Here is a 25,084-nt window from a genome sequence, read left to right on the forward strand (position 1 = left end):
CCAGGCATGTCGTCTGAGCAGCACACTAGTGTTAATGGACCTAGAGGCTGTGTCGGCTGCATCAAAGGCACACTTGATTGATGAATTGGTTATTAATTTGCCTTCCTGAATGAAGTCATTTGCCTGAGTCTTGTACTGATCAGGCAAGTGTTGTAATAGGGTTTCTAGTCTGTCATAGTGAACTGTATCATACCTTGCAAGTAATGCTTGGGTATTAGCTATGCGCCAGTGATTGGCTGCTTGGGTGGCAACTCTTTTGCCAGCATCTAGCAGCTTAGATTCCTTGTCCGGAGGTGGTGCATCACCGGAGGTTTGTGAGTTGGTGCGTTTTCTAGCGTTAGACACTACTAGTGAGTCTAGGAGTAGCTGCCATCTAATGTAGGCGGGATCGTTGGGGGCAGGTTTGTATTTTATTATCAATCCTGGGATTGAGAATTCTAGCTCTCACTGGGTCTTTGAATATGTCTGGGGCATGTTTAATGACCCCTTTGAGCATTGGCAGTATTTGTACAGATTTTTGCGACTGTTCAAAAGTATCTAGGAGGAAATCCTCCCCTGCAGGGTCTGAATACATGTGAACACCACGGTAAATAGCAGCTTTGTTAACAAGCTGCCCAAATCCAATATTGTCATCTGGGGGAGATGGTTTTGTTGGATATGGCTGGGGATCTGGGAGGTCTGAGGGATCTATTGGGACGTCATAATCGTCCCAGACATCCTGTGGCGTGTCCGTATCATTGTCAGGATTAGTGAAAGGGTCATTGTTGCCCCCCCCCCTCCCCGTATGTCATCATTATCATCATCCTGTGGTGGTGGTGTATTTGGAAGTGGTGTAGACTGTGGAGGTGAGAGAGGTATAGGAGGAAGAACAGGAGTAGGAAGAACAGGAGAAGAGGGTCTTATAGGTGAAATGGCACAGTCTTTTCTCTTCAGAGGCACTGCAGGAGTGTCTGTTGTATCCAGCTTCCTCTTCTCCTGTGGCACAGCGGCCACATGTTCTGTTTTGGGGTCGATATGCAATTTTTTCAGTTTTGGATCGACGGGATCCGGTCGAAAAAGTTCTTCCTCCTCGACAACCGCTTTCGGCGCCGACTTTTTCTCGTCCGAGCGTGGTTGAGTTTTGAGCTCCAAGGCCTTAGGAGATGTTTTAGAGTCCTTTGGCTTGGCTATGGAGACTGAAATCTTCTTTGGTTCCGAAGGCTTTGGTTTTGGATCCGAAGGTTTTTCTTTCGGCGTCAAGGTGGTCGAAGCCAATTTCTTTTTGGTTTCGGTGCCGAAGGCGGTTTCGGGACGGGGATATGCGGTTTGCTAGGTCCCGAGCTATCGGAAGGCTTTTCCTTTATCTTTGGAGCCGAGCCCGAAGGCAGGGCTTCTGAAGTCTGTTTTTGGTTGAGACTGGGGCCAGCAGGCGAAGTCTTGACCAGGGCCTTCTTTTTCTGGGGTGGAGTGGGGGTAGGTGCAATTGTACTCACTCGTTGACCAGGAGTGATGTGGTCGTCAGAGTGAATCATCTGCTTCGGACAAGATTTCGAGGTCTTCGGAATCTTCTTCTGGGACATCTAGGCCTTCATCGAAGATGTCCAGAGCTGCATTCTGCGCCATGATGTGTCGTCGGGCCCAACGATCACGGATGGTCTTTTTTGATCAAAAAGAGGCACAGGCCTGGCAATTGTTCTTGTCATGTTCTGGCGAGAGACACAGGTTACAGACCTTGTGATGGTCACTGTGTGGGAATATAGCTCCACACTGGTGGCATTTTTTAAATTGAGTCCTTTACATGAGCTGTTGGCCCGACGGCGTGGATGTGCCCAACGGCCCGCGTCGACGAGCGGAATCGAGTTGTTGAGTTGCGCGTCGAAGATCACGCGATCTATAACAATACCGGAGAGTTTGTGCGTCGAAAAGTTTGAAAAGGAATATGCTACTTACCAGTATGCATCTGTTCTTGGCATGTAGAGCTGCAGAGTTGTACACTTAGCATAGATCGCCATCTGGTGTTGGGCCCGGATGTTTGCAGTTTGTTTTTGTTCTTTGGACAGTCTTTGGAAGTCACAAGTTCGGTGACTCCTCCTTCGGTCCGTACTGCGCATGGGCTTCGGCTCCATCCTCAGATTGTTTTTCGTCAACAGGGAAATGATGGAGCGTAGTAATAACAGTGAGAAACCCATGTGTGTTGTATCTAAATAAGATGGACTGGAACGGATACAGGTAGCCGGGGAGGCGGATGGGCGTGTACAACTCTGCAGCTCTACATGCCAAGAACAGATGCATACTGGTAAGTAGCATATTCCGTTCGAGGCATATGAGCTGCAGATTGTACACTTAGCATAGATTATATAGCAGTACCCAACCTCAGCGGCGACCACCCGTATCCGTTGCAGTGGTTTGAAAAAGTGTCTTTAGTACAGCCTGGCCCACACTAGCTTGTTGCTTGGAATGCACGTCTGCACAGTAATGTTTTGTGAAGGTGTGCGGTGTTGACCATGTGGCTGCTTTGCAGATGTCATCTAAGGGTATGTTCCCTAGAAAAGCCATAGAAGCCCCTAACTTTCTAGTAGAGTGGGCTTTAGGTGGAACAGATAATGTTCTTTTTGCCTTTTGATAGCAAATTTGTATGCACTTTACAATCCACCTAGCTATCCCTGATTTAGAGATGGGGTTGCCTTTATGTGGTGGAGAGAAGGAAACAAACAATTGTTTAGTTTTCCTGAAAGGTTGCGTTCTCTGTATGTAGTACAGTAAAGCCCTCTTAACATCAAGTGTGTGTAAGGCCCTTTCCGCAACAGATTGAGGTTGCGAGAAAAAGACAGGTAATTCCACCGATTGATTGAGATGGAAGGGGGAAATGACCTTGGGCAGAAACTTTGGATTTGTACGAAGTATCACTTTGCTGTGATGTATTTGTAAGAAGGGTTCCTGTATAGTGAACGCTTGTATTTCACCAACCCTTCTAAGGGAAGTGATAGCTACGAGGAAGGAATATGCTACTTACCAGTATGCATCTGTTCTTGGCATGTAGAGCTGCAGAGTTGTACACTTAGCATAGGTCGCCATCTGGTGTTGGGCCCGGATGTTTGCAGTTTGTTTTTCTTCTTGGACCGTCTTTGGAAGTCACGAGTTTGGTGACTCCTCCTTCGGTCCGTACTGCGCATGGGCTTCGGCTCCATCCTCAGATTGTTTTTCGCCAACAGGGAAATGATGGAGCGTAGTAATAACAGTGAGAAACCCATGTGTGTTGTATCTAAATAAGATGGACTGGAACGGATACAGGTAGCCGGGGAGGCGGGTGGGCGTGTACAACTCTGCAGCTCTACATGCCAAGAACAGATGCATACTGGTAAGTAGCATATTCCGTTCGAGGCATATGAGCTGCAGATTGTACACTTAGCATAGATTATATAGCAGTACCCAACCTTAGCGGCGACCACCGGTATCCGTTGCAGCTGTTTGAAAGAGTGTTTTTAGTACAGCCTGGCCCACCCTAGCTTGCTGCTGGGAATGCACATCTACACAGTAGTGTTTTGTGAATGTGTGCGGTGTAGACCATGTGGCTGCCTTGCATATGTCATCTAAGGGTATATTCCCTAGAAAAGCCATAGAAGCCCCTAACTTTCTTGTAGAGTGGGCTTTAGGGGGAACAGATAATGTTCTCTTTGCCTTCTGATAGCAAATTTGTATGCATTTTACAATCCACCTAGCTATCCCTGATTTTGAGATGGGGTTGCCTTTATGTGGTGGAGAAAAGGAAACGAACAACTGTTTGGTCTTCCTGAAGGGTTGCGTTCTTTGTATGTAATATAGCAACGCTCTTTTCACATCTAGTGTGTGTAAGGCCCTTTCCGCAACAGATTGGGGTTGCGAAAAGAAGACAGGTAATTCCACTGATTGATTGAGGTGGAAGGGGGTAATGACTTTGGGCAGGAACTTCGGATTAGTTCGAAGTATGACCTTGCTGTGATGCATTTGTATGTAAGGTTCCTGTATGGTGAACGCTTGTATTTCACCAACCCTTCTAAGGGAAGTGATAGCTACAAGGAAAGCTGTTTTCCAGGTGAGAAATTGTAGCTCACATTTGTGCATTGGTTCGAAGGGCGGACCCATTAGTCGTGTAAGGACCAAATTTAGATTCCATACCGGGGAGGGTGGTGCCCTGGGAGGAATTACTCGTTTGAGGCCTTCCATGAAGGCTTTAATAGCGGGCACTCTGAAGAGTGACAAATGCTGTCTGTTTTGTAGATAGGCAGCGATCGCTGCTAGGTGTAGGCGTATGGATGAATACGCCAGGTTACACCTGTGAAGATGGAGCAGATAGCATATGATGTGTTGTATGGATGCATCTAGAGGGTTGATTGTATTGTTACGGCAGTACATTACAAATCTTTTCCACTTTGCGGCATAGCATGCTCTAGTGGTAGGACGTCTGGCTTCCATGATGATGTTCATGCAATCAGGGGGAAGGTTAAGGTACCCGAATTCTAAGATTTCAGGAGCCAGATCGCCAGGTTGAGCTGAGCTGGGTCCGGGTGCCTGATTTCTCCATGGTTCTGGGTTAGGAGGCATGGGGAAAGGTGCAGTTTTTGATGTGGTACCACTGATAGTTGTAGTAGCGTGGTGTACCACGGCTGTCTGGCCCACGTCGGAGCTACCAGAATGAGTGTGAGGGAGTGCTGTTGTAGTTTCCTGACCACTAATGGAATTAGTGGGAGAGGTGGAAAGGCGTATGCAAATCTGCCTGACCAGTTCATCCATATCGCATTGCCCTTGGACAATGGGTGTGGGTATCTGGCGGCGAAGCTTGGGCATTTTTTGTTTTCGTGGGTGGCGAAGAGGTCTATTTGAGGATGCCCCCACTGTCGGAAGAATGGGTGAAGAACTTGTGGATGCAGTTCCCATTCGTGTAGTTGTTGAGTCTGTCTGCTGAGCAGATCTGCTATGGTGTTTTGTACGCCTGGAACATGTTGTGCCAGGAGAAAAATGTTTTGGGGAATTGCCCATCTCCATATGCTCTGGGCTAAGCGGGAGAGCTGGGGAGAGTGTGTCCCCCCCTGTTTCTGTATATAATACATCGCAGTCATGTTGTCTGTGCGAATGAGGACTGCTTTGCCTGAAATCTGCTTTTGGAAAGATTTTAGGGCTAGAAAGATCGCCAAAAGCTCCAGATGGTTGATGTGGAGCGTTTTTTGCTGTGGCGTCCATAGACCTTGCATTGTGAGGTGTAAGAGGTGCGCTCCCCAGCCGGAGAGCGATGCGTCCGCTGTTAGAGTCACTTGGGGAACCGGGTCCAGGAACGGCCGTCCCTTGGAAAGGTTTGTGGTGTTCCACCACTGCAGAGAGTGATGTGTGCGGCCGTCCACCAACACCAGATCCGTCAGCTGACCCTGGGCCTGGTTCCACTGTTGTGCTAGGCACTCCTGAAGTGGACGCATGTGGAGTCTTGCATGGGGCACTATGAAGATGCAAGACGCCATCATCCCTATGAGCTTCATAAACACTCTTGCTGGTAGAGAGTGTTGAGGAAGGAATATTTTGCGTAAGGCTAGAATGCTTGTGATTCTGGCTGAGTTTGGATAGGCAATACCTTTTGAGGTGTCTATGGTGGCCCCGAGATATTGCTTTGTGTGAGATGGTATGAGGTGGGACTTTTGGTAGTTCACCGTGAAGCCTAGCTGATGAAGCAGTTGGATGGTGCTGTTTGTATGTTGCACGCATTGGTGGTAGGACGCGGCTTTTATGAGCCAGTCGTCTAAGTAAGGGAAGACGTGAACATGTTGACGTCTGAGGTGTGCTGCTACTACTGCTAGGCATTTGGTAAACACCCGTGGTGCAGTGGTGACCCCGAAGGGGAGAACCTTGAATTGGTAATGTTGCCCGTCCACCACGAACCTGAGGTATTTTCTGTGAGAGGGGTGTATTGGAATGTGAAAGTACGCGTCTTTCAGATCCAGTGTTGTGAGAAAGTCTCCCTGGCAGAGGAGTGGGAGGACTTGTTGTAAGGTGACCATGTGAAAGTGGTCTGAATGTATGTAGGCATTTAGAGGCCGGAGATCCAGAATGGGTCTGAGGGTCTCGTCTTTCTTTGGGATTAAGAAATATAGGGAGTAGACCCCTAGATTTCGTTGATTGTCGGGTACCTGCTCTATGGCGTGTTTCTGGAGGAGCGAGAGTACCTCTTGTTTGAGCAGTGTGGAATGCTCTTGGGACATTGGACGGTGCCTTGGTGGGATATTGGGTGGGGTAGATGTTAGCTCGAGGCAGTACCCTGACCGAATGATTTGGGTCACCCATTTGTCCGATGTTATGGACTCCCATACGTGGATAAAATCTTGTAGTCTGCCCCCGACTGGAGTGGAATGGTCTGGGGGGAGCGAAGGGGAGTCATTGTGCGGGTGGGGTGGCAGAACGGGTATTGTTGGTTTTGCCCCTGCCCTTATTGTTGTTGCCTCTGTAACCACCTCTTTGGTTGCCCTTTGAAAAGGTATTTTGAGGAGGGGATTTGTAGGAGGTAGAGGTATTATCGGTGGAGGAGCCTCTACCTGTGCCACGAAAGGACGAGCGTCGAAAGGAACGCTTAGAGGCTTGGGTCTGGAGCGCTCCCATAGACTTCGCTGTGTCTGTATCTTTCTTCATTTTTTCGAGCGCTTCGTCTACCTTTGGGCCAAAGAGTGTTTGCTGGTCAAAGGTGTGATTAAGTATTGATGTCTGGACCTCAGGCTTGAACCCTGATATCCTGAGCCAGGCATGGCGGCGAAGCAGGACACTGGTGTTTATGGCTCTAGAAGCAGTGTCTGCTGCATCGAGGGCACACTTAATGGAGGTGTTTGTGATTAGTTTGCCCTCCTGTATCAGGTCATGAGCTTGGCGTTTGTATTTCTCTGGAAGGTGCTGCATAAGAGCCTCTAATTCATCATAGTGTGCTCTATCATATCGCGCAAGCAGTGCTTGTGTATTTGCAATGCGCCACATGTTTGCAGCCTGGTAGGCGGTGCGTTTACCAGACGCGTCCAGAAGTTTAGATTCCTTGTCTGGTGGTGGGGCATCTCCTGAGGATTGGGAGTTAGCCCGCTTTCTAGCTGTGGAGACAACTAGGGAATCTAGAGGAGCAGGGCCCTTGATGTATGCAGGGTCTGTGGGTGCCGCCTTGTACTTCTTCTCTATTCTAGGGTTTAGTACTCTGGCTCTGACAGGGTCTTTGAATACCTCTGTAGCGTGCTTGGTGACACCCTTAAGCATGGGTAAAATAGCAGTGGAACGATCTTGTAAATCAAATGTATCCAGTAGGAAGTCTTCTTCCACTGGTTCCGTGTGCATGTCCACCCCATGGTAGTGTGCTGCTCTCTGCACTAAATGGTGAAACCCTAAAGAGTCCTCTGGAGGAGACGGCCTTGATGGGTATAGGTCGTCTTGAGGTACATTGGGTACATCAGGGTTATTATAATCCTCCCATGGATCTGGGGTCCCTGGTGGAGTGGGATCCATTGGGGCGTCCCCTGGGTCATTGTCCGGGTCCCCGTCATCCGGGTCTGGGGATGGGGCCGGATCGTAGTGAGGTAAAGGTGGAGGGGGTGGTGGTGGGAGGGGGGGTGGCAGTGGGGAGGGTACTCTAAGGGGAGAAGTAGCTGAGTCCCTCTTTTTGGGTGGAGGAGGAGGAGCCGGAGCCTCAAGGCGACGCTTCTTAGTAATCACAGTCAAAAGGCCAGTCTTTGGATCTCTGGACAAAGTCTTTTGTAAAGGGTCTGGTGTAAACAGAGCCAATGGCGCCGAGTCGTCTGTCGGCACCGGCGATTTCGGAACCGGAGGTTTCGATGTTCTGTGTACGCCCTGCTTTTTGGAGGTCTCCGTGTGTTTCGGCGTCGAATGCTGTTTCGGCGCCGGAGCGTCGGTGCCGACCGATTTCTGTTTGTGTTTGGTCGGCGCCGAGTGTCCAGGCTTCGGCACCGGTGGTTTCGGAGTCGAGCTGGATTTTGCAGGCTTCGGTGCCGAGTGGTGTTTATCGGCACCGGGCGTCGGCTGGCTCGATCCCGAGCTGCCGTGAGACTTTGAGTGCTTCGACACCGGGCCCGAAGGTGGGGTGGTCGAGGCTTTGGTTTTGGTTTTGCCCAGGCCGGCAGGCGAGGGAGTAACCGGAGTCTCTTTGGTTTTCGGTGCGGGGCTGGGAGGGGGCATTGTACTCACGGCCCGCTGTCCTGGTGTTACGTCCTCCAGGTCGGAGTCGTCGGCCTCGGAAGCGCTGACGATGTCTTCTCCCAGTTCGGTGTGTGTCTGCTCCGAAGCTTCGGCGTCGTCTCCGAAGATGTCCGGTGGAGCTGTCGAGGATGAGTGCGCCATGGTGCGTCGAGCCCTTCGATCTCGGATCGTTTTCTTCGATCGAAAAGACTTGCAGGCGGGGCAGTCTCGAGCCTCGTGTTCCGGAGAGAGGCAAAGGTTACACACCTGATGGAGGTCGGTGTGGGGAAATTTAGACCCACATTTTGGGCACTTTTTAAACGGAGTCCTTTCCATCGGCCGGGACCGGAGTCGCGGAGGGCCCGAAGGCCGGTGTCGATGTACGGGATGGAAAAAGTGCCGCTTCGAGAGATGAAGATGATGAGGAACTCGAAGAATCGAGGATTTTCCGTCGAGGCTGGAACCGTAGAAGTTCGAAGCCGGAGTACGAAGTATCACATCCGAGCCCGATGGCGGAAAAAAACAATCTGAGGATGGAGCCGAAGCCCATGCGCAGTACGGACCGAAGGAGGAGTCACCAAACTCGTGACTTCCAAAGACGGTCCAAGAAGAAAAACAAACTGCAAACATCCGGGCCCAACACCAGATGGCGACCTATGCTAAGTGTACAATCTGCAGCTCATATGCCTCGAACAGCTGTTTTCCAGGTGAGGAACTGTAGCTCACATTTATGCATTGGTTCGAAGGGCGGACCCATTAGCCTTGTAAGAACTACATTTAGATTCCATACAGGGGAAGGTGGTGCCCTGGGAGGAATTACTCGTTTAAGGCCTTCCATAAAGGCTTTAATAGCGGGCACTCTGAACAGTGATAAATGCTGTCTGTTTTGTAGATAAGCAGCAATCGCTGCTAGGTGTAGGCGTATGGATGAATATGCCAGGTTACACCTGTGAAGATGGAGCAGATAGCATATGATGTGCTGTATGGATGCATCTAAGGGGTTGATTGTATTGTTACGGCAGTAAACTACAAATCTCTTCCACTTTGCGGCATAGCATGCTCGAGTGGTAGGACGTCTGGCTTCCTTGATAATGTTCATGCAATCAGGGGGAAGGTTAAGGTATCCAAATTCTAAGATGTCAGGAGCCAGATCGCAAGGTTGAGCTGAGCTGGGTCCGGGTGCCTGATTTCTCCATGGTTCTGAGTTAGGAGGCATGGGGACAGGTGCAGTTTTTGATGTGGTACCACCGAGAGTTGTAGTAGTGTGGTGTACCACAGCTGCCTGGCCCATGTTGGAGCTACCAGAATGAGTGTGAGGGAGTGCTGCTGTAGCTTCCGTACCACTAATGGAATTAGCGCGAGAGGTGGAAAGGCGTATGCAAATTTGCCTGACCAGTTCATCCATATCGCATTGCCTTTGGACAATGGGTGTGGGTATCTGGCGGCGAAGCTTGGGCATTTTTTGTTTTCATGGGATGCGAAGAGGTCTATCTGAGGATGCCCCCACTTTTGGAAGAATGGGCGAAGGACCTGTGGATGCAGTTCCCATTCGTGTAGTTGTTGCGTTTGTCTGCTGAGCAGATCTGCCATGGTGTTTTGCACGCCTGGAACGTGCTGTGCCAGGAGAAAGATGTTTTGAGGAATTGCCCATCTCCATATGCTCTGGGCTAAGCGGGAGAGTTGGGGAGAGTGTCCCCCCCCCTGTTTTTGGATATAATACATTGCAGTCATATTGTCTGTGCGAATGAGGACTGCTTTGGCCGAAATCTGTTTTTGAAAAGATTTTAGGGCTAGAAAGATCGCCAAGAGCTCCAGATGGTTGATGTGGAGCGACTTTTGCTGTGGCGTCCATAGACCTTGCATCGTGAGGTGTAAGAGGTGCGCTCCCCAGGCGGAGAGCAATGCGTCCGCCGTTAGAATCACCTGAGGAACCGGGTCCAGGAACGGCCGCCCTTTGGAAAGGTTTGTGGTGTTCCACCACTGCAGAGAGTGATGGGTGCGGCCGTCCACCAACACCAGATCCGTCAGCTGTCCCTGGGCCTGGTTCCACTGTCGTGCTAGGCACTCTTGGAGTGGACGCATGTGGAGTCTTGCATGGGGCACTATGAAAATGCAAGATGCCATCATCCCTATGAGCTTCATAAACCCTCTTGCTGGAAGAGAGTGTTGAGGAAGGAACGTTTGGCGCAAGGCTTGTATGCTTGCGATTCTGGCTGAGTTTGGATAGGCAATACCTTTGGAGGTGTCCATAGTGGCACCGAGATATTGCTTTGTGTGAGATGGTACAAGGTGGGACTTTTGGTAGTTCACCGTGAAGCCTAGTTGGTGGAGCAGCTGGATGGGGCTGTTTGTATGTTGCACACATTGGTCGTAGGATGCGGCTTTTATCAGCCAGTCGTCTAAGTAAGGGAAGACGTGAACATGTTTACGTCTGAGGTGTGCTGCTAATACCGCTAGGCATTTGGTAAACACCCGTGGTGCGGTGGTGACCCCGAAGGGGAGAACCGTGAATTGGTAATGCTGACCGTCCACCACAAACCTGAGGTACTTCCTGTGAGAAGGGTGTATTGGAATGTGAAAGTATGCGTCTTTCAGATCCAAGGTAGTGAGAAAGTCTCCCTGACAGAGGAGCGGGAGGACTTGTTGTAGGGTGACCATGTGGAAATGGTCTGAATGTATGTATGCATTTAGAGGCCGGAGGTCCAGAATGGGCCTCAGGGTCCCGTCTTTCTTTGGTATCAGGAAGTACAGAGAGTAGACCCCTAGATTTTGCTGATTGACGGGGACCTGCTCTATAGCGTGTTTTTGGAGGAGGGAGAGCACCTCCTGTTTGAGCAGTGTGGAATGTTCTTGAGACATTGGACGGTGCCTTGGTGGGATATTGGGTGGTGTAGATGTTAGCTCGAGACAGTACCCTGACCGAATAATTTGGGTCACCCATTTGTCCGATGTTATGGATTCCCATGCGTGGATAAAGTTTTGTAGTCTGCCCCCGACCGGAGTGGGATAGTCTGGGGGGAGCGGAGGGAAGTCATTGTGCGGGCGGGGTGGCAGAACGGGTGGTGTTAGTTTTGCCCCTGCCCTTATTGTTGTTGCCTCTGTAACCACCCCTTTGGTAGCCCTTTGAAAAGGTATTTTGAGGAGGGGACTTGTAGGAGGTAGAGGCGCTATCGGTGGAGTAGCCTCTGCCTGTGCTGCGAAAGGATGAGCGTCGAAAGGAGCGTTTAGGGGTCTGTGATTGTAATGCCCCCATAGACTGTGCTGTGTCTGTGTCCTTTTTAATTTTTTCTAATGCTTCGTCCACCTTTGGCCTAAAGAGATTTTGTTGGTCAAAGGGGTGATTTAGGATGGATGCCTGGACTTCGGGCTTGAACCCTGAGATCCTAAGCCAGGCATGACGACGAAGCAGGACACTAGTATTGATGGCTCTAGAAGCAGTGTCGGCTGCATCGAGGGCACATTTAATGGAGGTGTTAGTAATTAGCTTACCCTCCTGTATCAGGTCATGAGCTTTGCGTTTGTGTTTTTCTGGGAGGTGCTGTATAAGAGCCTCCAGCTCATCATAGTGTGCTCTGTCATAGCGCGCAAGCAGCGCTTGTGTATTTGCAATGCGCCAGATGTTCGCGGCTTGTGAGGCGGTGCGTTTGCCAGACGCGTCTAGAAGTTTGGATTCCTTATCTGGCGGTGGGGCCTCTCCTGAGGACTGGGAGTTAGACCGCTTCCTAGCCGTGGACACAACTAGGGAATCTAAGGGAGCAGGGCCCTTAATGTATGTAGGGTCTGTGGGTGCCGCCTTATACTTTTTTTCTATTCTAGGGTTTAAGACCCTGGCCCTGACAGGGTCTTTGAACACCTCTGCAGCATGCTTGGTGACACCCTTAAGCATAGGCAAGATAGCTGTGGACTTATCCTGAATATCAAATGTATCCAGTAAGAAGTCGTCTTCCACTGGTTCACTATGCATTTCCACCCCATGGTAGTGTGCTGCTCTCTGCACTAAGTGGTGGAACCCTAAGGAGTCCTCTGGAGGAGACGGCCTGGATGGGTATAGGTCGTCCTGAGGCACATCCGGTATGTCAGGGTTTTGGTAGTCTTCCCATGGGTCTGGGGTCCCCGGTGGAGTGGGGTCCATTGGGGCGTCCGCCGGGTCATAATCTGGATCCCCATAATCCGGATCTGGGGACGGGGTCGGGGAATGATGAGGCAAGGGTGGCGGAGACCTGGGAGGGGGTGGAGGAGGGGGGAGGAGGAGGTAGTGGGGAGGGCACTCTGAGAGGAGAAGTAGCAGAGTCCTTCCGCTTGGGTGGTGGAGGAGGAGCCGGCGTGTCAAGACGTCTTTTCTTGACAACTAAAGTCAATAGCCCAGTCTTTGGATCCTTAAATAAGGTCTTTTGCAAAGGATCTGGTGTAAAGAGGTCCAGTGGCACCGAATCGTCCGCTGGCGCCGATGTTTTCGGAGCCGAGGATTTTGATGGTTTCTCTGCGCCATGCCTTTTTGGAACCTCTGGTTTTTTCGGCGTCGAAGTAGTTTTCGGCGCCGGAGCGTCGGTGCCGAGGGATTTGTGTTTGTGTTTTGTCGGCACCGAGAGTCCAGGCTTCGGCACCGGTGGCTCCGGAGTCGAGCTGGGCGTCCCTTTCTTCGGTGCCGGACGGTGTTTTTCGGCACCAGGCGTCGGCTGGCTCGAGCCCGAGCTGCCGTGAGACTTCTGAGGTTTCGACACCGGGCCCGAAGGTGGGGTGATAGAAGCTGTGTGCTTGGTTTTACCCAGGCCTGCAGGCGAGGGTGTAACCTGAGTCTCTTTGGTTTTGGGCGCGGGGGTGGAGGGGGTACAGTACTCACGACCTGCTGCGCCGGTGTGATGTCCTCAACGTCGGAGTCATCGGCCTCGGAAGCGCTGACGACATCTTCCTCCTGCTCGGTGTGTTGTTGCCCCGAAGCTCCGGTGTCGTCTCCGAGCTGCAGTCGATGAGTGCGCCATGGTGCGTCGAGCTCTTCGATCCCGGATGGTCTTTTTTGATCGAAAAGACTTACAGGCGGGGCAGTCTCTAGCCTCGTGTTCTGGAGAGAGGCAAAGGTTACACACCTGATGGAGGTCGGTGTGGGGAAATTTAGACCCACATTTTGGGCACTTTTTGAACGGAGTCCTTTCCATCGGCCGGGACCGGAGTCGAGGAGGGCCCGAAGGCCGTTGCGCGGAATGGAGAAAAGTGCCGCTTCGAGAGATGAAGATAGATGAAGAAACTCGAAGAACGAGGATTTTCCGTCGAGGCTGGAACCGTAGAAGTTCGAAGCCGGAGCACAAAGTATCACATCCGAGCCCGATGGCGGAAAAAAACAATCTGAGGATGGAGCCGAAGCCCATGCGCAGTACGGACCGAAGGAGGAGTCACCGAACTCGTGACTTCCAAAGACTGTCCAAAGAACAAAAACAAACTGCAAACATCCGGGCCCAACAGCAGATGGCGATCTATGCTAAGTGTACAATCTGCAGCTCATATGCCTCGAACACAGCGTTTTGAACCGGAGCGCAAAAGTTAGATCCGAACCCAATGGCGGAAAAAAACAATGTGAGGATGAAGTCGATACCCATGCGCACTGCCGTCCAAGGGAGGAGTCACCTATCTTGTGACTACAAAAGACTTCTTCCAAGACAACAACAAGGTGCAAGCATCCGAGCCAACACCGGATGGCTATCTAATGCACAGTGTGCGATCTGTAGCTCACATATATCGAACACCTAGTTTGTGAAGTAGTTGATGGTGATAGTGTTTGCGGCATTTCTGACAGGTGCCAATCTAAATTAGCCAGTCGTCCAGATAGGGGAAGATGTGGACACCCTGCCTGCGCAGGTGAGTGGCCAACACAGCAAGGCACTTGGTGAAGACCCTAGGCGTGGTAGTGACTCCCAAAATGAGCATCTTGAATTAGTAATGCTGTACGTTGGCTACAAATGGGAGGTATCAGTGATGTGCCGGATGGATTGGAACGTGGAAATAGGCTCCCTTGAGGACGAGAATGGCCATGAAGTCCACTTGTTGAATAGGAGCTCTTGAGTTTGAGTAAGGCCATGAGGACGCCTTGTTGTAGTAGCAGGATCACATCCTCAAGATTACCATGTGGAAGTGCTCTAAGAGAATGTATCCGTTCAGAGGTCTGAGGTTCAAAATAGGTCTGAGAGACCCGCACTTTTGGGGGATTAGGACGTATAGAGAGTATACTCCTGCGCCCTGTTGAAGATGAGGAACGGGTTCATATGGCTCCTTTGTGAAGGAGCACTTGGACCTCTTCCCAGAGTAGCTTTTGGTGTTGTGGGGAGTTTGTGTTTGCAAGGTGGAATGTTGGGAGGTGTGGCATGGGCTTCAGACAATAACCATGTTGGATAGTATCTAACACCCACTGGTCGGAGGCGACATTCTGCCAAGCGGGAAAGAACCTTGGGAGACAGCCCTCAACAGATGTTATATGGTCAGGGGAATGAGAGCTAAGTCAGAGTTTCATGGTGGTGGCAGGCCCTTTGGGACAGCCACCCTTACCTCTGCCTCTGGAGTTGCTACCCCTGTCTCTGGAGTAGTTACTCCATCATCTGAAGTAAGCCTTAGAAGAGGACTGCTGTGCCTGCGGATGGTGGTAGATTGTGGAGGTTTCTGAAGAGGTGGGTTTGGAGCTTCCATGAAAAGGAGTATGCTGAAAGGAGCCGCGATTAACTGGCGTTTCAAGAGTGCCCATTGCCTTTGCCATCTCCTTTTGTATTTTTCAAGCATTTGGCCAACTTGCGACCCGAAAAGATGTTGACCATCAAACAGCAAGTTGAGTAAATGTTGCTGGACCTCCGGCTTAACCAGAGATACAGAGCCAGGCATGCCAATGCAGAAGAACACTGGCGGTAATTACCCTCGCAGCAGTGTTGCGGCATCTTGAGCACAGCGTATGATGGTATTAGAGACCTGCTTCCCCTCAGCCATGACCTCGTAACCTAGTTTCCTATGCTCCTCTGGGAGATGTTGCAGAAGCTCCTCCATCTCATCCCAGTGGGCATGGTCATACTTAGATGGGAGGCTGACTGAATTGGCAATCCGTCAATGGTTGGAAATCTGTGCAGCCACCTTTTTCCCACTGCATCGATGTGTTTGCTGTCCTCGTCTGGTGAAGGAGCATAGTAGTTTGAGAGTTAGGCCTCTTACAGGCAGTAGAAACTACCAGGGAGTAGTGCAGGGGTCAAATCTTAATCAATTCAATTAAATTTATAGCTTTATTCGAGATAAAAACTCATAAAAGCATGAAGCATACATAGCATATAAACAGTCTCTTATAAAAACATTTTTTTTTTTTTTAAAAAAGAATAAAAAACATTAAGGTACATCCATAGTACTGAAGATCATAAAATTATTTAGCCAATATAAAAACAGAAAGGCAAAATTTTTGTTAACTGGGAGAGCGGGCAATGGTCTAAAATCTTAATCAGTGTTCCCTGGTGGGTCAGCATCATAGGAATCCCAAGGATTCCCCGGTGGAGCTGCATCAAAGTTATCCCTTCCCCTCTGCCCCCTGTGTCTGAACGAGGAGCCCCCTGAGGTGTGTATGTATGAGGGTGGTTGGGGAAGGTGGGCGCTGTGGGGGATTGGCAAGGTAAAGAAAAGGGCAATGGCTAGTAGTCGTGTCCATCTTTTCGCACTACTTGGGAGGAGGTGGCAAGTCCAAAGATTCTTTGAAGGCTATCTGACGCTTGGAAGGTTGTGCGTCTGACCCCGGGGGGCAGGCTAAGAGTCAGCCCATGTGGGGGTGAATGACAAGTTGTTTTTGTCTGGCGTTTATCTTCTCTTGCAGCTTATTGATGATTGGTTTGGCAGGTTCTGAACCAAGGTTAGTCTTCGAAGTCGGCACTGAGGTTCTCGTTGCGAGGCCGATTTCAATGCCGAAGGTGTCGGCTTCGATGGGAGGGTCAGCACCGAGGTGGACACGCTCATCGGCGAGTGAGGTGGCTTTGACAGTTTCTCGGCGCCGAGCCAAAGATGGGTTTTATGTCCAAAGGTGGTGGTTGGTGCCGACCATGACCTGAAGGCAGCGGTGGCCCACCAGCCAGTCTCCGAGGCTCCAGAGGGGCAGGAATATCTTTACTCTGTGTTAGCTCGATATGCGAGCAATGGCGAGAGGGGTGAAAGTCTGTACTCATAGAAGGCTGCACCAGAGGCAAGTCTTTGAACTATATATCGGAACTGGAGCGGTCGGCGGGGGAGATGCTGCCCCCCCCCCCCCCCTCCTGCTGTGGAAGGTTGAAGACGATGTTCACCCTCAAGGTCCTTGGGGCCAAAGAGGTTCGGTGCATTGTCACCACTTAGGTGACACCTCGTGGCACCATGCCTGCCGATCAATGGAGGGTCTTCTTGGAGAGGTAGGATTTGAAGCAACCTCGTTGTGTTCAATAACAATAGTGGTGGAAGGGAGGAACCGTGGAAACGGAACAGGGCACTGAGAGCATATGTATGAACTCAACGGCATAAAGAAAACAATCTAACAATGGAATCTATGACCATGCACATTACCAGCAAGAGGAGGAGTCACACTACCTCCAGACTCAAAATATTTCCTTGAAAGAAAACCAACTTGCACTCATCTGGGCCCAACACTAGATGTCAGGAGTATGCACAGCATGTGTATCTACAGCCACACATGCCTCAAACAATATTGTCTCGCTGGGTGCAGGTTTTCTACTATTAACTCCAATGGGGAGATATTTCCAGTAACTATTTTGAAGACATGATATTACTGTCAGGTGATAATTTATGTAGGATATTCTGGTACTATGCACTCTTTGGACCTCTGATTATAGCAGCTTTCCAAACACATAAAAAGGAAAGACTATTTCCAGACTAGCAGAACCATCGCTGACTCAGGCTTGTCACAGTGAATACCAATCATAGACAAATACTGATGCCCTGAAGGCAGTAGCTTGTAGATGGGTTCGGCTTCGGGGAGACTGTGCATAAGCTTCTGTTGGGCTGTACTCTTCCTACACAGAGTGGGCATAAGCACAGACTTGATTTCTAGAGACCTGTGTGCTGCTTTATGTGGCAGAAGAGCTACTATGCTGTCCTTTGTACAGGAAAGGCAACATTCTTCCTAACCATCTCATACCCTTAGGGTAACCTATCTGCCCTTCTGGGTCTGAGGCAAACTTGGACATTTAATACTGTCACAATTCGGCAAGGGTCAAGTCATACTTTCTGTAGCAGGACATCCTTATTGCAACACTGTCTGAACCATCTCCCTAGCCCTGCCAGGCGCAGAGATAGGTCTGTTTAAAGTTGCCATTTGGTCATACCCTGATGGCTAGTTTCCCCTAGTTGAAGCTGCAGGCCCCCTACCAGCAAGTGTCAGTGCCACCAGAATATCTTGAGAAGACACTGCATTTTCCAAGAAAGAGGGCCTTAACATTTGTTTCCCCAAGGTGATGAATGGATGCACTACTACAGATGCCCTAGTTAGAACATTGAGACCCCTTGCAGTCTAAACTGGTCTCTGAAAATCTGAACTGCATACTATATGAATCAATCCTTGACAGCTGGACCTTGCTGCCCAGGGAGAACTAAGACCCAAAGGGAGTAACTCAGTTATTCGAATGGTAACCAACTGTACTGGGGAACCAGGGACATCATTAGTTAGTAGCAGTACCTACACTGAATTCGCATAATAATCTCAAGCAATTCCAGGACCACAAGAAAAGGCCTTAAATTGATGGTTGAGGGGAAATTCAAACACAAAACTTTGAAAAGGCTTGAGAGGGCTAAAAAAGGACCCATGGTGGGAAAGAGAGTAATTACACATCTAACCCACCACGCTACAGAGTTGCCAATGAGATAGTTGCCCACCATTCGCCGGTACAGATTTCCTTGTGCTCCTTGTGAGGCTGCACACCTTTGCGTTAATGTGCCCTATTTAAAGAGTTGGAGGGGAGTGAAAAAGTCCGACTGTTCGTGATCCAGTATACCACACGAGCATGGAGACAGTCCATGTTTACAAATTTCAGTTAAGATCCAATTAAGAGTTTAGACTTCTCTGCGGAGCCTGCGATGCTTGCTGCTACTTGAGCAAGGCAGGCTCTTCTGCAGAGTCAACAGCCTTCACTTTCATCAGTCTCACTCAGACTCTTCCTAGAGTCATCAGCGCCTCATAGACTCGTTGAAGCTTGTAGAGCCTCCTGCTGTAGGCATCAGACTCATTTTCCTCAGAGTCTACGGAGATCCCTCCTATGAGGTAAGTTCTAAAAGACTTTATTATGGGTTTAGACAAACTCATTCTGCAAATGTGAGAAACTTTTATTTGACCACATACGTCTTAGTTTCCCTAGCCCAAATGCCCAATATTTGACCTAGACAATATGCCTATTATTTGCCCCAGACCATATGCCCTTTATTTGCCCTAGACCATATGCCCCTTATTTGCCCTAGACCATATGCCCCTTATTTGCCCTAGACCATATGCCCCTTATTTGCCCTAGACCTATTGCCCCTTATTTGCCCTAGACCTATTGCCCCTTATTTGCCCTAGACCATATGCCCCTTATTTGCCCTAGACCTATTGCCCCTTATTTGCCCTGGACCATGTGCCCCTTATTTGCCCTAGACCTATTGCCCCTTATTTGCCCTAGACCTATTGCCCCTAATTTGCCCTAGACCAAAATGCCCCTTATTTGCCCCATACCAAATGCCCCTTATTTGCCCCAGACCAAATGCCCCTTATTTGCCCCAGACCAAATGCCCCTTATTTGCCTTGGATCAAATGCCCCTTATTTGCCCTAGACCATATACCCCTTATTTGACCTAGCACATATGCCTCTTGACTTAGACCACATGCCCCTTATTTGCCCTAGACCATATGCCCCTTATTTGCCCTAGACCATATGCCCCTTATTTGCCCTAGACCTTGTGCCCCTTATTTGCCCTATACCATATGCCCCTTATTTGCCCCAGAGCCTATGCCCCTTATTTGCCCTAGACCATATGCCCCTTTATTTGCCCTAGACCATATGCCCCTTATTTGCCCTAGACCATATGCCCCTTATTTGACCTAGCACATATGCCTCTTGACTTAGACCACATGCCCCTTATTTGCCCTAGACCATATGCCCCTTATTTGCCCTAGACCATATGCCCCTTATTTGCCCTAGACCATATGCCCCCTATTTGCCCCAGAGCCTATGCCCCTTATTTGCCCTAGACCATATGCCCCTTATTTGCCCTAGACCATATGCCTCTTATTTGCCCTAGACCTATTGCCCCTTATTTGCCCTACACCTATTGCCCCTTATTTGACTTGGACCATATGCCGCATATTTGTCCAATCTATTGCCCCTTATTTGACTTAGACCATATGCCCCTTGTTTGCCATGGACCATATGCCCCTTATTTGACATAGACCATATGCCCCTTATTTGACCTAGATCATATACCTCTTATTTGACTTAGACCACATGCCCCTAATTTGCCCTAGACCAAATGCCCCTTATTTGCCCTAGACTATATATCCATTATTTGACCTAGAACGTATGCCTCTTATTTGACTTCGACCACATGCCCCTTATTTGCCCTAGACCAAATGCTCCTTATTTGCCCTAGACCATATGCCCCTTATTTGCCCTAGATCATATGCCCCTTACTTGCCCTAGACTATATATCCATTATTTGACCTAGAACGTATGCCTCTTATAAGCACTAGACCATATGCCCCTTATTTGCACTAGACCATATGCTCCTTATTTGCACTAGACCATATGCCCCTTATTTGCACTAGACCATATGCCTCATATTTGCACTAGACCATATGCTCCTTATTTGCACTAGACCATATGCCCCTTATTTGCCCTATATCATTTGCCCTAGACCATATGCCCCTTATTTGCCCTAGACCATATGCCCCTTATTTGCCCTATACCATATGCCCCTTATTTGCCCCAGACCATATGCCCCTTATTTGCCCTAGAATATATGCCCCTTATTTGCCCCAGACCATATGCCCCTTATTTGACCTAGACCATATGCCCCTCTTTTGACTTGGACCATATGCCCCTCTTTTGACTTGGACCATATGCCCCTCTTTTGACTTAGACCATAGGCCCCTTATTTGACTTAACCATATACCCCTTATTTGACTTAGACCATTTGCCCCTAATTTGTCCGACCTATTGCCCCTTATCTGCCCCAGACCATATGCCCCTTATTTGCCCCAGACCATATGCCCCCTATTTGCCCTAGACCATATGCCCCTTATTTGCCTTTGACCATATGCCCTTTATTTGCCCTAGACCATATGCCCCTTATTTGCCCAAGACCATATGCCCCTTATTTGCCCCAGACCATATGCCCCTTATTTGCCCTAGACCATATGCCCCTTATTTGCCCTAGACCATATGCCCCTTATTTGCCCTAGAGCATATGCCCCTTATTTGCCCCAGACCATATGCCCCTTATTTGCCCTAGACCATATTCCCCTTATTTGACCTAGACCATATGCCCCTTATGTCACTTAGACCACATGCCCCTTATTTGCCCTAAACCTATTGCCCCTTATTTGACCTAGACCATATGCCTCTTATGTGACTTAGACCATATGCCCCTTATTTGACCCAGACCATATGCCCCTTATTTGACCCAGACCATATGCCCCTTATGTGACTTAGACCATATGCCTCCCTCCCCATTTGACAACACTTGATGCTCTTTACCTTGCTGTCCGCCTCGTCTCCAGACACACCATCGGAGTCGCTGTCGGTCACTCGCTCCTTACATTTCAAGTCGATGTCTGCAGTACTAAAACTATCATCTGGGCAGGAAAAACATGTAGGACAGGAGAGATAAAACAGAGAGAAATCAAGTCATGGATAAAGCAGAGAGACCAAGTAAATAAAAACGAAACAAAGGAGGGAGAGACATACATGAGAGGAGCTAGGACATGTGGTGAGATGGACATCATTACAAGCATTTAAAGATTAGCTGGTATGTCAGTCATTCTCACGGACGGAGAGTGACCGTGCTGGTTGTGTAGTGTAGCCATTTCTGACCAGTATGGGTTGAAAAGAAGGCCACACACAGAAGACTGTCCATGAACCGTATGATTTGCCTTTAGTTCCAGTCTTTGTAGTGGATACAACCGTCCTCCTGCAAGTGTGGCTTCTTTTGCAACAGCTCTCAGTACAAATGCTGAATATGGAATCTTGCAGAGGAGGAGAGGGAGGCCATGAACTTGGAGCAATGCCCGTCCCACTAGATAAAGATTTATTTATTTATAAAGTTTTATATAGCGCGAACAAGATCCCAGGGGATATCAGAGCGCTTTACATTCAAACTAGAACAGGAAACAACCACAGGAAAAAAAAAAAAAAAAAACACAAATTAACCATAAAGTGCACGAAAGTTCGCATTGAAGTTAAGTTAAACAAAGTACAGTGTAAGGACAGCAGAACAAAGAGTCAAAGAAAAAAAGAAAAAAAAAAAAAGTGTAGTAGATGTTGACACAATGGGGGAAGGAACAATGTCAATGGGCCAAGGTGGGTAGCCCAATTACTGAAGGAGTTTGTTCATCAGGAATCTTTTGACTTCCAGTTTGAACACCGTTGTACTGGTGATTCTGCGTAATTCTGGAGGAAGAGAGTTCCATATCCTTGGAGCCGCACCCGAGAAGGCTCTGTGAGAGGTTCTCTTTTTGTTAAAGATAGGTGGTTTCAAAAGTAAGGTAGTAGCGCTTCTAGAGACTCTTGCACCACCAGATAGCTCAAGTTTTTGCGCCAGATACCTGGGCGTCTTGAGGTGGATTGCTTTGTGGGTCATCGTGGCAATTTTTAGCTGGATTCGTGCTTCAAAGGGGAGCCAATTTAGCGTTTTTAGGACTGGCGATATGCGCTCATTGCGTTTGGCGCCTGTAACCAATCTCGCAGCAGCATTCAGTGAAGCCCTTAGCGGAGCCAGGGTGTATTTGGGCAGGCCACAGAGGATAACACTGCCGTAATCTATTCTCGGTAGGACCAGCGATTGAACCACCTGCTTGAAATCCTTCAGTGGAAGGAAAGGTTTGATGTTTCTGAGTGTCCTAATCAAGTGGTTTGCTCCTTTACATGTAGTGCTGATATGATTTTTCATATTCAGGTTATTATCCATGGTGACTCCTAGAGATTTGGCTAAGTTTACGATGAGCGGAGTACGGTTGAAAGCAGTGAGGTGGCTCATCCAGAGGTCAAAATTGGGGGTGTACTTCTGAGGGGAGACAAGCAAGAATTCTGTTTTTGAGGTGTTGAGCAGGAGATGGTTCTCAGTTAACCAGTTTTGAGTATAAGTTAAGATGGTGTTGAGTGATATGATGTTTTCCGGGGATGAGATTTTCAAGTAGAGTTGCGTGTCATCGGCATACATGTGGAAATGAATATCCATGGAGATAAGAGCGTTAGCTAAAGGTTCCAAACAGAGGTTGAAGAGGATAGGAGATAAAGCAGATCCTTGGGGGACTCCCATGAGAACGGGCGAAGGCTTGGAGAGAGAGTGATTTGCCTTGACTCTTTGCGATCTGTGATGGAGGAAGGACGAGAACCACTGTAGCACCTGATCACCAAAACCCATCCTGTTTTGCAGAATGGATAAGAGAATGTCATGATTGACCGTATCAAAGGCAGAGGAAAGGTCAAGGAGGATCAGGAGGCAGGTTCCTTTTGATCGAGAATCTTTAAAATGTCATCCATTACATGAGTGAGGGCCGATTCAGTGCTGTGCCCCGTCCGAAAGCCGGATTGATGTTGGTCCAAGAGCTGGTAGTTTTCTATGTGGGCACAGAGTTGGGCCTGAACGCAGTTTTCAAGGAGTTTCGCAAGGGTGGGTATGTTGGAGATAGGTCGGAAATTATTGAGGTCTGTCCTATCAGCATAAGGTTTTTTTTAGTATAGGGGATACTTGAGCTGCTTTTAAGCAAACAGGGATTGTACCTTGTGAAAGAGACGCATTTACAATCCTTGTCCAGGTAGGGATGAGTGTATTCTTGATTTCCTTGAAAATGGAGGGGGGTAGCGGGTCACTGAAGTGGTTGGACGGGTTGATATTACGGAGAATCTTTTTGATGTCTTGTTCACTGAGCGGGGTAAAGGTGTCCCAGGCCGCGTTGTTCTTAAGGGTCAGGGGGGTGGAGTTGAACTTTTCAGAGGGACAGGTGGAGATGCGGCTCTGGAGGAGAGGAGTTCAGCGTTCTTAGCAGCGAGGTCAGATGATATGAGTTTAGATTTCTCAATGAAGAAGGAAGCAAGATCTTCACATGAGGGTGGACTGCTTCCAGGTTCCGAGCTGCCGGTACCCTCTTACCCCACTTCTTACTCAATGTATTAGAAAAACAGAGATCAAAAACCTCCAATGTAAACCAGAGGGGAGGTGCAAGCCTTATGATGAGTCTGTGGGCGGAACAAGGTATTCATCAGAAAGGCCATTTCCAAAGGTTGAGTCATGTGCTCTTCTGAGGGATAAGCGCATTCACCAGATGTCTCATCCTTGGAGGCTCCTAAAGCAGTGTAATATAAACCGAGAAGCCAAGTCCGTTCATGAAGCTTCTCTTGGAGTCACTTGGCAGTGATGGCAGAGCCAGCAGTAGATTCATTCTATTTTTAGGTGGTCGTCTAGTGGTTGGGGCGCATAACAACATCGATGTATCACTTTCTTGCGTGCTAACTCGACCTTAGGTGGAGTGCCTATAATGTTGTGTATCAGCCCATAACTCCCACAAGGGTGATATGTGAGGGTAAAGGGTAGGACTCTGTTCAACAATTAAGGCTACGTAAAACGTATCTATCCCGGAAGAGGCGGAACAGTGTCCTCAAACAGCAAACTACAGTAAAAGGTACAGAAAATGGATCATACAGCAATCTCCCACAGGGCCCCACCGCCCCCTCTTAGTGTGCTTGAACAGCCACACTGTGACCTTTAATGAAAGTATCAGAGGTGCACCGCCGACTAGGGTGACCAACTGGCATTGGTGCAAATTCAGGACGGTGAGTGTAAAAATTCAGGACAAAGACAAAGGGTCAAAATTCAGGACACAAATTCAGGACAGGAGGTCAAAATTCAGGTCAAAACTTCAGGACAATAGGTACGTTTTACAGACACATCAGAGGAGGTCGCGCAATAGTATATAAGTAAGCCCAGCCATATCCAAACATATTCAACCATTTGCAAATTTGTCCATCATGTATCCATCCATCATGTATGCTTCCATCTATCATTTCACTCATCTATCCCTTCATCCATCATTTCACTCATCTATCCATTATCCATCCATCCTTTCACCCTATCCATCTCTACACTCATCCATCCACTCTTGTACCCATCCATCTATTCACTCATCCATCCAGCCATTTACCCTTTCACCCATCCAGCCATCCTTTCACTTACTCATCCATCCATCCACCCAGTCACTCATCCTTCCACCCATCCACCCTTTCAGTCATCCATCCATCCTCCCTTTCTCTCTCCATCGACCCTTTCACTTAGCCATCCTTCCTTCCATTCACCCACCCATCCATCCATCTACTCATCCACTCATGAATCCATCCATTGACCCTATCATTCATCCATCCTTTCTCTCATCCATTTATCCTTTCACTCCTTCACTCCTTCACTCATCGTTTTGTCCATCTACCCTCCCTTTCACTCATCCATCCATCCTTACATCCACCCTTTCACTCATCCGTCCATCCAGTCACCCTTGCACTTATCAATTCATCAATCCATCCATCATTTCACTCATCCATCCACCCACTCAATCATCCACCTTTTCACTCATCCATCCTTTTATTCTTCCATCTACACTTTTACCCATCCAGCTACCCTTCCACCCATACATCCAGCTATTTAGCTTTTCTCTCATCCATCCTTCCAAACACTCATCAATCCATCCATT

The 25,084-nt window shown here is 48.8% G+C and overlaps 1 protein-coding gene across 1 annotated transcript in view; it reads right to left on the reverse strand.

The window, feature by feature from the left end:
- Nucleotides 1-25,084, reverse strand: part of CIC (capicua transcriptional repressor) — a 786,494-nt gene that overhangs the window by 283,809 nt on the left and 477,601 nt on the right. Inside the window, exon 10 of the mRNA XM_085615585.1 lies at nucleotides 20,883-20,980. Within this exon, the coding sequence (XP_085471711.1) occupies nucleotides 20,883-20,980 (98 nt within the window). The remainder of the gene's footprint in view (nucleotides 1-20,882; nucleotides 20,981-25,084) is intronic.

The sequence above is a fragment of the Triturus cristatus genome, chromosome 7, assembly GCF_964204655.1.
Source record: "Triturus cristatus chromosome 7, aTriCri1.1, whole genome shotgun sequence".
Lineage (NCBI taxonomy): Eukaryota > Metazoa > Chordata > Amphibia > Caudata > Salamandridae > Triturus > Triturus cristatus.